Source organism: Oryx dammah, unplaced genomic scaffold, assembly GCF_014754425.2.
Source record: "Oryx dammah isolate SB20612 unplaced genomic scaffold, SCBI_Odam_1.1 HiC_scaffold_25, whole genome shotgun sequence".
In the NCBI taxonomy this organism is placed as follows: domain Eukaryota; kingdom Metazoa; phylum Chordata; class Mammalia; order Artiodactyla; family Bovidae; genus Oryx; species Oryx dammah.
The window spans coordinates 105189234-105200772 of NW_024070209.1; the positions used below are offsets into that span (position 1 = coordinate 105189234).

At 63.5% G+C, this 11539-nt stretch overlaps 1 protein-coding gene across 5 annotated transcripts; it reads left to right on the forward strand.

Annotated features, from left to right (window-relative positions):
• Positions 1-924: 924 nt before the first annotated feature.
• ARRDC1 (arrestin domain containing 1) lies at positions 925-8385 on the forward strand. Of its 5 annotated transcripts, none has more exons than XM_040225674.1 (8): positions 925-1111; positions 6210-6320; positions 6602-6652; positions 6744-6898; positions 7060-7242; positions 7338-7514; positions 7585-8005; positions 8079-8385. In XM_040225674.1, the coding sequence occupies exons 1-8, from the start codon at positions 994-996 to the stop codon at positions 8141-8143; spliced, it is 1281 nt and encodes a 426-aa protein (XP_040081608.1). In that variant the 5' UTR covers positions 925-993; the 3' UTR covers positions 8144-8385. The 5 variants fall into 5 exon arrangements, 3 of the variants coding, with proteins under 3 accessions (XP_040081608.1, XP_040081605.1, XP_040081606.1); XR_005718515.1 differs by lacking the exon at positions 925-1111 and adding an exon at positions 1332-1889; XR_005718514.1 differs by lacking the exon at positions 925-1111 and adding an exon at positions 2739-2884.
• Positions 8386-11539: the final 3154 nt, after the last annotated feature.

Here is an 11539-nt window from a genome sequence, read left to right on the forward strand (position 1 = left end):
TAGGTTTCTGCGGTTCTTAACCCCGATTCCGATGCCTTCAGCGTCCTGAGTAGAGTCACCAGGTACAAACGTGTCTCTGACAAACCTTCCGTCCGTCGTGCCCCCCAGACTCCTGCCTAGAAGTGCCAGTTCACTCAGGCGCCTGACGGGCGCCTCTGCCTCTGCCGGTCATGATTTTCTTCCAAAATAGCTTGTACCGAGGCAGGTGTCTCCATCAAAAAATGCCACCCGCTCGCCTAGCTGTTCTGGACAAACACCTGGCATCATCCTGACGCCCTCCTTACAGCAACGCGGAATTTACGCAGCCAGGAGGCGCCCAGCACCGCCTTCTCTGTCCTCACCCCCTCACCACGCCCCGCTCCTCGCGGCCGACCAAGCGCCCACCGCCCAGGACTCGGGCCCAGCCTGGAGACCTCCGGCGGGGCAGGGGCGACCCCTGGGCGGAGCCTGGGATGGGGGTCGGCCCGGGCCGCCCCTCGACAGGTGGGGCGGCAGGGGGCGCAGGTGCGCCGGGCTCCCGCGAGCTGCGCTGGAGCTGCGCTAGGCGAGCCGGGGCGGGGTGGGCGGGGAGAGGCCGGGCGGGCCGACCCAGGCGCGGCTGGGGGCAGGGCTGGAGCGGGCGGGGGCGCTGGGGAGCCCGGGGGGAGGGAGGGCCGGGGACAAGAAGGGGGAACGGCCGGGGCGTGGCCTGGCAGGCTAAGGGGCGGGGCGCGAACGTTGGAGGGGAGGGGACGGGGCGACGAGGGGCGGGGCGTGGTGGGGCGGGGCGTGGGCGTGGCGGGGCGGGGGCGCGGTGAGTGGGGTGCGAACGTTGGAGGGGGCGTGGCGTGGCGTGGCGATGGTGGGGCGTGGCCTGGACGAACGGGGCATGTCAGGGGCGTGGCTGGCGGGGGGCGTGGCTGGCGGGAGGGCGGGGCTGGGAGCGCGGCGGCCGCGGCGCCGGCGGGGCGGGGGCGAAGGAGGCTGAGTGCGGCCGCCCGGCAGGGCCGCGGTATGGGGCGGGTGCAGCTCTTCGAGGTCCGCCTGAACCACGGCCGCGTCGTCTACAGCCCGGGGGAGCCGCTGGTGGGGGCCGTGCGCGTGCGCCTGGCGGCGCCGCTGCCCTTCCGAGGTGGGCGCGGGGTCCGGGGAGGGCCGCACCTGCGGCGAGCGGGCGGCGCCCCGGAGCGGCCGAGCGGGCGCGGGGCCCGGGACCTCTGAGGCCGGGGGCTCCCGTCCGACCGGGGGGAGGGCTGCGGGGCCGCCGGGCGGGCGGAGGGCCGCGGGGTGGGAGGCCGGCGCCGGGCGGGGCGGGGCAGGGAATCCAGGGTGGCCCAGTCCTTCCGCATCTGCCCTTCCTGTCCTTCCGCCAAGGGGCGGCCAGACTCGGGGCCGGGGCCTCGAGCCCTTCTGGCCTGCCGAAGGCCGCTCTGACCTGGACCCGCGACGCCTCCGACCTGACTTCCCCTGTCGGGTCTCCGATCCACTGCGCCCCGCACCTGCTGGGCCCTCCCCTCGAGCCCGGCTCGCGCTCGCTTTCTCCCCCAGACACTCAGGCAGCCCCCCGAGTGTGCGGGTCCCCGGCCGGGCCGCGGGGCCCTGCTGACACCCAGCCAGGCCCTGAGGGCTGAGAGGGTCTTGCGATCCCCGCGCGCCGCAGGGCCCCGGCCCAGGGAGCATCTGGGACCCGAACCTGAGCCCTCCGATCCGGTCTCTCTGCTGGCGCAGACAGCTGGGACTTTGAGACCCGGGATCCGGTTGCTGCGGCGGCCCTTGCTAGGGCTCCCTGACGGCGCCGGCCTGGTCTGCTGCCTGAGGTGTGGACGGGGCCCTTTGGAGGACCTCACACTCGGGCGGTGGACGAGGACGCAGCCGGGGGCTGGGTCTCTTTCCTGAGCCCCGCGCTAAGGGTGAGGCTGTGCGGTGTGTCCGTCCTGGGGCGCTTCTCTACCTCGGGCTGATTGGCCAGAACCATAGCTGCAGGGGCTTCCTTCTGGACCTCCAGGCTCGCCCGTGGGGTTGACCGTCCAGCACGTGGGGTGGCCCCTGAGGACAGAGAGCCACTGTCTTCCTTTCTGGGCAGCTACTGCCTCATCCTGGACAGGTGGGCCCCCCCCCCCCTTTTTAATGTCTCCACACTTGGAGTTTGGGGTTGAGTTGGTTGGGTAGGTGTGGTTGGCAGGGGCTCCGGCAGCTGGCGCATCTTTTCTCTGGGGCACAAGCTGGTGGTGAGAGGTGAGTGCGGCCGGCGGGGCACAGAAAGGAGGGGCAGGCCTGTGGCCTGAGGACGGACAGACCCTATGAGATCCCACGCGGAGCTCTCCACCTGGCCTGCTGACCTGTCGTCCCCCGTAGCTGGGGTCCAGGGTGACTATAATGGAGGAGTGGCCCGAGCTGTGCCTGTCTAACCTGGGCTGGGCAGAGCCTTCCAGCCTCCACATGGTGGGTGGGATGTGGGTAAATGGACAGCTGGGTCGCAGCAGGCTGGAGACCCTGCTGATGGTCCTGACTGTAAGGGTACTCCCAGAGGAGCGGGGGGCCTCGGGCCAGAGAGGGTTTTATTTAGGCTGCCCCCAGGGGTAGGCTGAGGGGTGAGAGAGGAAAGACTGTGTTTTTAATTCTAATTTTTGTATTGGTCTGGGGCTGTGCTGGGTCTTCACTGCTGCACGGGCTTTGGTCTACTTGTGGCGAGCAGCGGCTGCTCTCTGGTTGCGGTGCTCAGGCTTCTCACTGCAGCGGCTTCTCTTGTTGAGGGGCACAGGCTCCAGGGGGCACAGGCTCTGGGAACTGCAGCTCCCGGCCTCTAGAGCACAGGCTCGGTAGTCGCAGTGCTCAGGCTTGTTGCTCCGAGGCGTGTGGGATCTCCCTGAATCAGGCATCGAATCCTTGTCTCCCGCGTTTGCAGGTGAGTTCTTCATCAGATGAGCCACCAGGGAAGCCCCCCATGGTTGTTTTTAACTTTCACTCGAAAGATACTTGTTGAACTCCTGCATCCATAGGAGCAGGATCCTTAGGGTTTCCATCCTAAACGGAATCATCCTGAAGGAAATCAGTCCTGAATATTCATTGGAAGGACTGATGTTGAAGCTGAAGCTCCAATACTTTGGCCACCTGATGCGAAGAGCTGACTCATTGGAAAAGACCCTGATGCTGGGAAAGATTGAAGGCAGGAGAAGGGGACCACAGAGGATGAGATGGCTAGATGGCATCACCGACTCGATGGACATGAGTTTGAGTGAACTCCGGGAGTTGGTGATGGACAGGGAGGCCTGCCATGCTGCAGTCCCTGGGGTTGCAGAGAGTCGGACGTGACTGAGCGACTGAACTGAATTGAACTGAGCTCCTGCAACCAGCCAGTGATGCAACAGGGGGGCCCCCAGCAGGAGGCTGGGAGGCAGCAGGCCTCTGAGCACTTGACTAAGGGGACTCTGTGATAATCTGCAGTCAGCCCTGGGAGTTCATGTGGAAGACAGCTGGGGAAGGAGGTGCTTTCCTGGAGCCTGGGTCCAGCCCAGGCAGGGGGTCAGGCGGGGGTCAGGCGGGGCTGGCCTGTGTTCTGCTCTCAACAGGGAGGGCGATGCCTGGACGACAGCAGCAGCCAGCGCCTGGCTCTGGCGACTCACTGGGCTCTCATCCTGGGCCAGAGGCCTTTCCCACCTCCCAAGGACCAACCCACGAGTCCTTGAGTCCCAGGAACACTGGGAGGTGGGCCTCGTCATCCCTCTGGTGTTACAGATTTGGAAACAGGACAGAGGGAAGCAGCTCTCCAGCCAGAGCTGCAGTGAGAGGACGCGGCGGAGGCTGGGCCACCCCAGGTCTGCGGGAGCTGGCGGAGGTGGGGACACAGAGATCGTCATGGTCAGACTGCAGGTGGTGCCTGGGAGGGGGGCTGCTGGCAGGTGAGCGTGCTGGCTCAAGACGTTCCAGAGGTTACTCTGGCACAGGATCCATGGGACGGTCCTCCCTGGAGGACCGAGGAGACCTGAGGTTCTCCCTGCGTCTCCAGCGCTCCCCTGCGGAGGAGAGCACGCATAGGGATGGGCCGTCTGACTCCGGGCTGGTGATGGCTCCCACAGGCAGGGTCCCCGAAGAGGGCTCAACCTGTTTGCAGAGGAGGCTGTGGCACGATCATGGGGAAGGTTAAACAGCTCATGCCCCCCTGGGATAACCAAGGGTCGGTCTGTTTTTCTGGGGCCAGGTGCCACCGTGGCTTGTTCACCTTAATGCTGGAGCTGGGTTCTGGCTGAGCGCGTGCCTGGTTTACCCACCCTGCTGTTGGACCTGGAGGCTGTGCCCAGCTGGTTTGCCGTTATGAGGAGTGTTGCTGGAGGCTCCTGAGTAAACAGGGTGGGAGTCTAAGGGGAACTGCGGGACCCCTGGAACCTGTGTGTAAAATTTGCACAGATCTGTTGGCTTTGTCTCCAGGCCCCCGTGTCAGCCGACAGTCTGACTGCCATAAGCAAGGGTCTTTCTATTAGACCTGTCTGTAACCTGTCAAACATTTGCCAACCTGATGGGTTAAAATGGTAAGTCATTTGAATTTCCTTGAGTTCTAGTGAGGTTAGACAGCTATTCCTTTATCTGCTGCTATGCGACAGTCACCCCTAAGTAACAAATCACCCCTAACCTGAGGGGTTTAAAGCAACCATTTTAACTCATGCTGTTGTGAGTCAAGATTTTGGGCAGAAGTCTTTGGGTGGTTCTTCAACTCCGTGTCCGTCCACTGGGGTCACTTGACGGAGCCTGGCCGGCGCCGGGCCAGCCTAGGGACCACCGCACTTCTTCCAGCATATTCTGTTGTTCCCAGCGTTCCAGGGCAGCCTGATTTGCCGGTGCGGGGGCGGTGGGGGGGACGCCTTCTCCACGGGGAGTTTCAAGCAGTGTAGTGTCTGGACTCCACTAGGGTGTCTTCCAGGCCAGCTTCCGCTTTTCTGTCTGTTCCTTGCTGCACCTCCTGGGCTGTGCTGGTCTGTAGGCGCGCGGCTGGTGTGCCTTCGGACTTCCAGTGGGAACAGTTCCAGGTCTGGCCCTCGGAGGGGATGGCCGGTGGAGCAGAGATGAGAAATTAGGGCCGAGGTCCTGGCAGTGATGCTGCGCTGGCATGGAGGCTGAGGCCGGTCACTGGAAGTGCCGACGGGGCAGAGGGGAGCCAGGGGTTCGTGGAGGGCAGCCCAGCGCACTGTGGGTGACCCGCAGGAGGTCTGTTCCCTGTCAGCAAGGTGGGGCCCACCTGGGGAGCCGGGGACAGAGCCGGTGCCACCACCTCCCCCAGCCCGGGCACTTGAGACGCCAGCTTCTGCCTGGTGGCCACGTCAGGAAGGTATCAGATTCCGAGTCGCCTTCCTTCACTAAACCCTCGGTTCAGGGGAGGAAGGGCGGCCGGCAGACAGGCTAAATCTCTGGTCTTGCCTCAGCTTGCAGGGAGAGGAAGGAAAGGAGGGAGACATGGGGCTCCCTGTCATTGGGTCCCCACCCCTGGCCTGCGGGCCTCCGGTGACCAGCCTTGGCTGCGGCCGGTCCAGCCACAGCCTTCCGACTGCAGTGGTGGGCTCTGGACTGGGCAGTTGAGTCCCTGAGCACCGCCTGGACAGGGGCAGTGACCTGCTGCCTGGTTCCCGTCTGTGGGCTTCCCCTGGGAGCAGGGGGAAGGCCCAGCCACCTCAGTGCAGAAATCAGCACTCCTGGGCAGTTCTGGCCCGGGAGCCAAGGTGTCCCCACCCTCTGGCGTGCCAGACTGCTGGTCTCCTATTTTCTCAGGCGAGTCTGACCACATTCCTGCTGCGTGAGGGCTAATAGGTAGCTTCCTGGTGCCTGGAGGGGTGCCTCCCAGCCTCACTGACATGCCTGTGAGGCAGCAGGAAGGTGGGGTTGCAGGTCAGCTGCCCCACCCGCCTCTGTTCACCAAAGGTTTCCTAAGCTTCCCCTGTAGGGAAGGGGTTTTCTAGGGTCTGGTGCAGGGTCAAGGGGCTGGGGTTTGCCCAGGGGTCAACTGGGTGGCCGTCGGGGACTTCCTGTTCTGGACTGCAGGACGGGTGGAGCCCTGTGCCTCAGCACCCTGGCTCGGTGGGAGCACCTCGGGATGCGGAAGAGGCAGGCAGTGTCCCCTGGAGGGCAGCCGGCTGTGCGCTGGCCTTCCCAGAGCCTAGCTGGGTGATCTGGGTCTCGTCAGTCCTGCCTGAGGGGTCAAGGCCAGCACCCGCCCGGGAACTCACACGGTCCCCGCCTCGCAGCCATCCGCGTGACCTGCACGGGGTCCTGCAGGGTCTCCAGCAAGGCCAACGACTCGGCCTGGGTGGTGGAGGAGAGCTACTTCAACAGCGCCCTGTCTCTGGCCGACAAGGGTGAGTCTGGAACCCACCCCTCACCTCCTCCCACTGAGGTGGGTCTGTCTGTCCCCCTGCTTTCCCACCTGCCTCTGGCCTCCCCGTGGCTGGCCCGCCCTCTCCCAGGGTTTCTCTCTGTGGCAGAACAGGGCTCTGCCTGCTGGGGGCTTGGGGCTGGAGGGGCCAGCTCCCCCCAGGTCTGGATGGGTGCAGTGGGAGCTTGTCGGCTGCAGGGCCGGCTTCTGCCCTGGGCCCCGTGAGGGCGCCTTGTCCCCTCTCTCCACCTCTCGTGTCCTCAGGGAGCCTGCCTGCTGGAGAGCACAGCTTTCCCTTCCAGTTCCTGCTTCCTGGTGAGAGCCCGGCCCGGCCCGGCGGTGGCAGTTGGTGAGGGCGGGTGGGAGGTGGGGGACAGTGGGACCTTAGTCCCTGCTCTCTCTCCAGCCACGGCTCCCACGTCCTTTGAGGGCCCTTTTGGGAAGATTGTGCACCAGGTGCGGGCCACCATCGACACACCACGCTTTTCCAAGGATCACCAGTGCAGCCGCGTGTTCTACATCCTGAGCCCCCTGAACCTGAACAGCATCCCAGACATCGAGGTGAGCCTGGGGCAGTGGCCTCCCGGGTGGCTGCCTTGTCCGATGCCCTGTCCCCAGCACAGGTGAGGCGGCCTGTGGAAGCAGCAGCCTCAGTTCTGAGCTGACCCCGGGGATCCTGTCTGCTCACACCCCCCAAACCCCTTCCCTGCTCTCCTCCCAAGCAACCCAATGTGGCCTCCACCACCAAGAAATTCTCCTACAAGCTGGTGAAGACGGGCAGCGTGGTCCTCACGGCCAGCACCGACCTCCGAGGCTACGTGGTAGGGCAGGTGCTGCGGCTGCAGGCAGACATTGAGAACCAGTCAGGCAAGGACACCAGCCCGGTGGTGGCCAGTCTGCTGCAGGTCAGTGTCCCCTTGGCTGCTGGGCCCCGTCCCCATGGGGCAGAGGAGGGGCGGGTGGCTGGCCTGCCCAGGCTCACACGCTGGCCCTTCCCCAGAAAGTGTCCTACAAGGCCAAACGCTGGATTTACGACGTGCGAACCATCGCCGAGGTGGAGGGGGCCGGCGTCAAGGCCTGGCGGCGGGCTCAGTGGCAGGAGCAGGTTCTGGTGCCCGCCCTGCCCCAGTCCGCCCTGCCGGGCTGCAGCCTTATCCACGTGGACTACTATCTGCAGGTGGTAGGGGTCAGGGGTGGGGAGGGAGGACGGGCCGCGGCCTGGCTCCTCACATGCACAACCTCCCTAGGTCTCCCTGAAACAGCCAGAAGCTGTCGTGACGCTCCCGGTCTTCATCGGCAACATCGCTGTGAACCACGTCCCGCTGAGCCCCCGGCCAGGCCCCGGCCTGGTGGTACCCTCAGCGCCGCCCCAGGAGGAGGCGGAGGCTGTGGCCAGCGGCCCTCACCTCTTCTCGGATCCTGTCTCTCTCTCCACCAAGAGCCACTCCCAGCAGCAGCCGCCGCATGCGGCCCTTGGCTCTGTGCCCCATGGTGCCCCAGAACCCCGTCCTCAGGATGGCAGCCCTGCTCCGCACCCTCTGCCACCTCCCTTGTGCATCTCCACAGGTGCCACTGTGCCCTACTTTGCAGAGGGTTCTGGAGGTCCGGTGCCCACCTCCAGCACCCTGATCCTCCCCCCGGAGTACAGCTCGTGGGGCTACCCCTATGGTGAGTGGGGGCCTGGGGCCTGGCGGGGAGGGAGTGCCCCGGGCCCTGTGCAGACCTGGCTGTCTCCCTGCAGAGGCCCCGCCGTCCTATGAGCAGAGCTGTGGTGGTGTGGACCCTGGCTTGACCCCGGGGAGCTAACCCCACGCCAGCTCCTCTGGACGGGCGGCCCTCTGCCCTGGGACTGGGCGCCCAGGACCTCGTGCCTTCACTCCTGGCCTGGCCCGGCCCACTCAGGACCCGCTGCTGCCCACTCTTCCCGCGGCCTCTACCTCTGGACCAGCCTCTGCCCCGGCCAGCCTCCTCAGCTCCCCGGCAGTCGGCCTCTCCCAGGGGGTTGCGGCCTAGAGAGACGCGGTGTAAATAAAGTGCTTCATTTGTAGCGCTGGGCGCAGTGGCCTGTCAGGGCCTCCTCTGCGGGGTAGCAGCGCGTGCGGGGCTTCCCAGGGGCCCTAGTGGTGAAGAACCGCCTGCCCGCGCAGGAGACGCGAGACCGTGGGTTTGATCCCTCGGTTGGGATCTCCGAGAGGAGGGCGTGGCAGCGCATTCCAGTATTCTTGCCTGGTGATTCCCATGGGCAGAAGCGCCTGGTGGGCTAGGAAACAGGGTCGTTAAGAGTTGGCGCCCTTGGACCTTGGGGGGGGGGGGTGCCCAGCCCCTCCCGCTGGACACGCCCCTCATCACCACACCCTTGCCACTGGACATGCCCACCCACCTATTCATACAGGACACGCCCCCCGCGTCACCACGCCTCTCCCCGGGTCCGCCCACCCGCCTTTCCATGCAGGACACAACCCCTCTGGCCCCACTGTCGCCATCCGAGACCCGTCTTTCCTCTCTGGGTCACTTATACTTCCGGGCGTCTTGGTCCAGACGATGGCTGTTGGTCGCTTCGGGCTAAGCAGCAGTGGCGATTAACAAGGGCTGGGGCTGGCGTTTGGCCTCCCGGTTCTACTTCAGGATGTGACTTCGGAGGCAGCTTACATGCCTGGAGCCTCAGCGTTAACTTAAAGTGGCCTTGTGATAAGGCGAGGAGGCCACCCCTGTTCCATTTTGTTAGCACCAATCACTCCAGGCAGTGCAGTTTAGACCTCGTGCGCAAGAGGAAGTCCAGTCAGGGTGAGGCTTCCCCAAGTCCCTTGCCCTCAAAATCTGTCCCTGTTGGCACCGCAGCCAAGTTCGGAGGGGTTCAGCTTCTCGACTCACATCCATGTGTGAACACACAAGCCTGCTCCCGAGGTTTGCAACGGACTATCGTCTAGGATGCAAGGAACCCAGGAACGAATAAAAAGGCAGGGTTTCCCAAAGAGGCATTTTGCAGAGTTCCAGAGCACCTGTAAAAGTCCCGCAGGGCCAGGATCCTGGTGTGCTTTGGGAGACCCTGGAGGTGGTTATGACTTCAGGTTCAAAACCCAGCTCTGCCGTGTGGTGAAGGAGTCACTGGCTGGGTGTAACTTTATGATAAGCTCATGCGACTATAAGGGGACAAGTCGAGTGCCCCCCAGAACATGACAGAGGTTTATTTCTTGCACATTTAATGGTCCGGAGATGGCATAGCTGTCATTCTCAAGTCGAGGGCGACCCCTCTGTTCCGGCTGGTTTAGGCTGGCAGTTCTATCATCCAGGTCACCAGGCTTGCACCTCCCACTTTCTGGGGGACAGTAGTATCACTTCTGCAAACCCCACTGGCCACCCTACCTGGGAATGTGCAGGCAGCCATGAACCCTAAAACTTGACTATTTGTGGGACAAGGAGAAAATGCATATTGGAGAGAAGCACAAAGCATGCTGCAAGCAGGATGACCTGTGAAAATCTGCTAGAAGCTGTAGCCTCACGGTTGACTGCCTGTTTCAAATCCCATCTCTGCTTCTTGACAGTCGTGTAACCTGGAAGGCGCCCCCACCCCTTTTATTTTGCACACTGACAAGACCGTGGATAAAAATGACGTCCACCTCTCAGCACTGACCTGATAGTCACAGGGACAAAACGTAATGCGTCATCCGTGAGCAGGGATAATACCAGCCTAGGGTGGTTTGGGCTGACCGTGCAAAATGGGAGCATTGCCTATTTCTGACACATTCATTTACGATCGATATTTGCCTAGTAAGAGACTTTTCCCCACATCTTAACTCTTTTATTCTTTGAACAAATATTTGCCTCCTGCCTGCCAAACATTGTTCTAGGTACTAGGGCACACCAAACAAAAACCCCTGACCTTTGGGACTTGAATTCTAGTGGGGAAGACAGACAACTTGGCAAAGGAAGTTTTGGGGTGCAGTAGTATTTTTAAGCAGGTGCAAGCATACACTTCCCTTAAGAGGTGGTATTTAAGACCTAAGGATCGTCAAGAAGTGAGAAAAAAAGTGTTTCAGAGAAGGGGCAGACTAGGGCTCAAGGCAGGAGTGGAGACGGAGATGGCACCGGAGAGGCAGGTGTAGGCGAAGGCTAGCTTGGCTGTGCAGGCCAGAGGACAGCCCTGAGCCTCCTCTCCTGAGGCTCCAGACAGTGCTTGGGGTTCCCGGCCTGTCAGAAATTGACTTAGGTTGCCCCCCACCCCCTAAACCTGGGGAAGGCTTCCTTGGTACTTAGGGTCGTCCACTGCCTCCTCTGCCGCTGTGGGTCCTCTCAATGCCAGATTTCCACGAGATTGAACCGTCACAGCCCCGAGGCCCAGACTCAGATTAGCTTCTGACTTGGGACCTCCTCAGTTCCTGTCGTGAAGGCCGGCCAGAGAACCGCAATTTCAGTCTGAGTCTTCTCTCAACTCCCAAGGGATGGAAGAAACGGGTAGAGCCATGCGGAGTGGGTGGCCCAGGCCAGTCTGTGTGGCGCTATCCAGTGAAGGCTGCTTGGGTGCGCGGGAAAGGTCTCACCCTGTGCATAACTGGGTGGCCTGCAGGAAGGCTGGGGTGATCCGAGAGGCTGCGCAACCGGGGCCACCTCCACACTGGAGGATCCCACTTCCCTTGTACAAGCCAGGCATTTTCCTTAACCAGAGCGCCCTCCGAAGAGACAATCTCCCCGCAATGGGACACTGTCCCCAGCCAAAGCGCAGGCGTATACGGGGCATCTTCCTGAATCAGAGCATCTTCCCCAGAGTCCGGAAATGCCCCCGGCCGAGCACCCCGGCGCAAGGGCATTCACACTGAGGCGCCTCCCCCAAGACAGCACCACCACCGAGGGCAGCCCTCCCCGGGGGCGCTTCACCCCTCCCGCTCAGGGCCGCCTCCTCCGTCAGGACAGGCGCGCCCCCACCACCGGAGCACCCTCGGCCCGGAGCTGGGCCCTTCTCCCTCGCCGGACGCAGCCGCCACTGGGGCACCCCTCCCACCCGTGCACAACCCCCTGCGCGGGCACCGCCCTAGGACGCAAGCCGGGGTCCGCCTTCTACGAAGGCCGACGGAACCGATGTGTGTCCGGGGTGAGAGGTCAGGGGTCCTTCCGCACCCCGGCCGGCCCGCCGGAGCGCCTACGCAGAGCGAAAGGGGGCCGCGCGGGCAGGAGGGCCGCGACGGGCCGGCGTCCGGAGCCGCGCCG

Bases quoted from the DNA above. Each gene is read 5' to 3' on its own strand.
- ARRDC1 (XM_040225671.1), top strand. From the start codon at position 994: ATGGGGCGGGTGCAGCTCTTCGAGGTCCGCCTGAACCACGGCCGCGTC. The intron at 1,112-6,209 runs GTGGGCGCGGGG...CCCGCCTCGCAG, and splicing joins GGCGCCGCTGCCCTTCCGAG to CCATCCGCGTGACCTGCACG. The intron at 6,321-6,601 runs GTGAGTCTGGAA...TCGTGTCCTCAG, and splicing joins CCTGTCTCTGGCCGACAAGG to GGAGCCTGCCTGCTGGAGAG.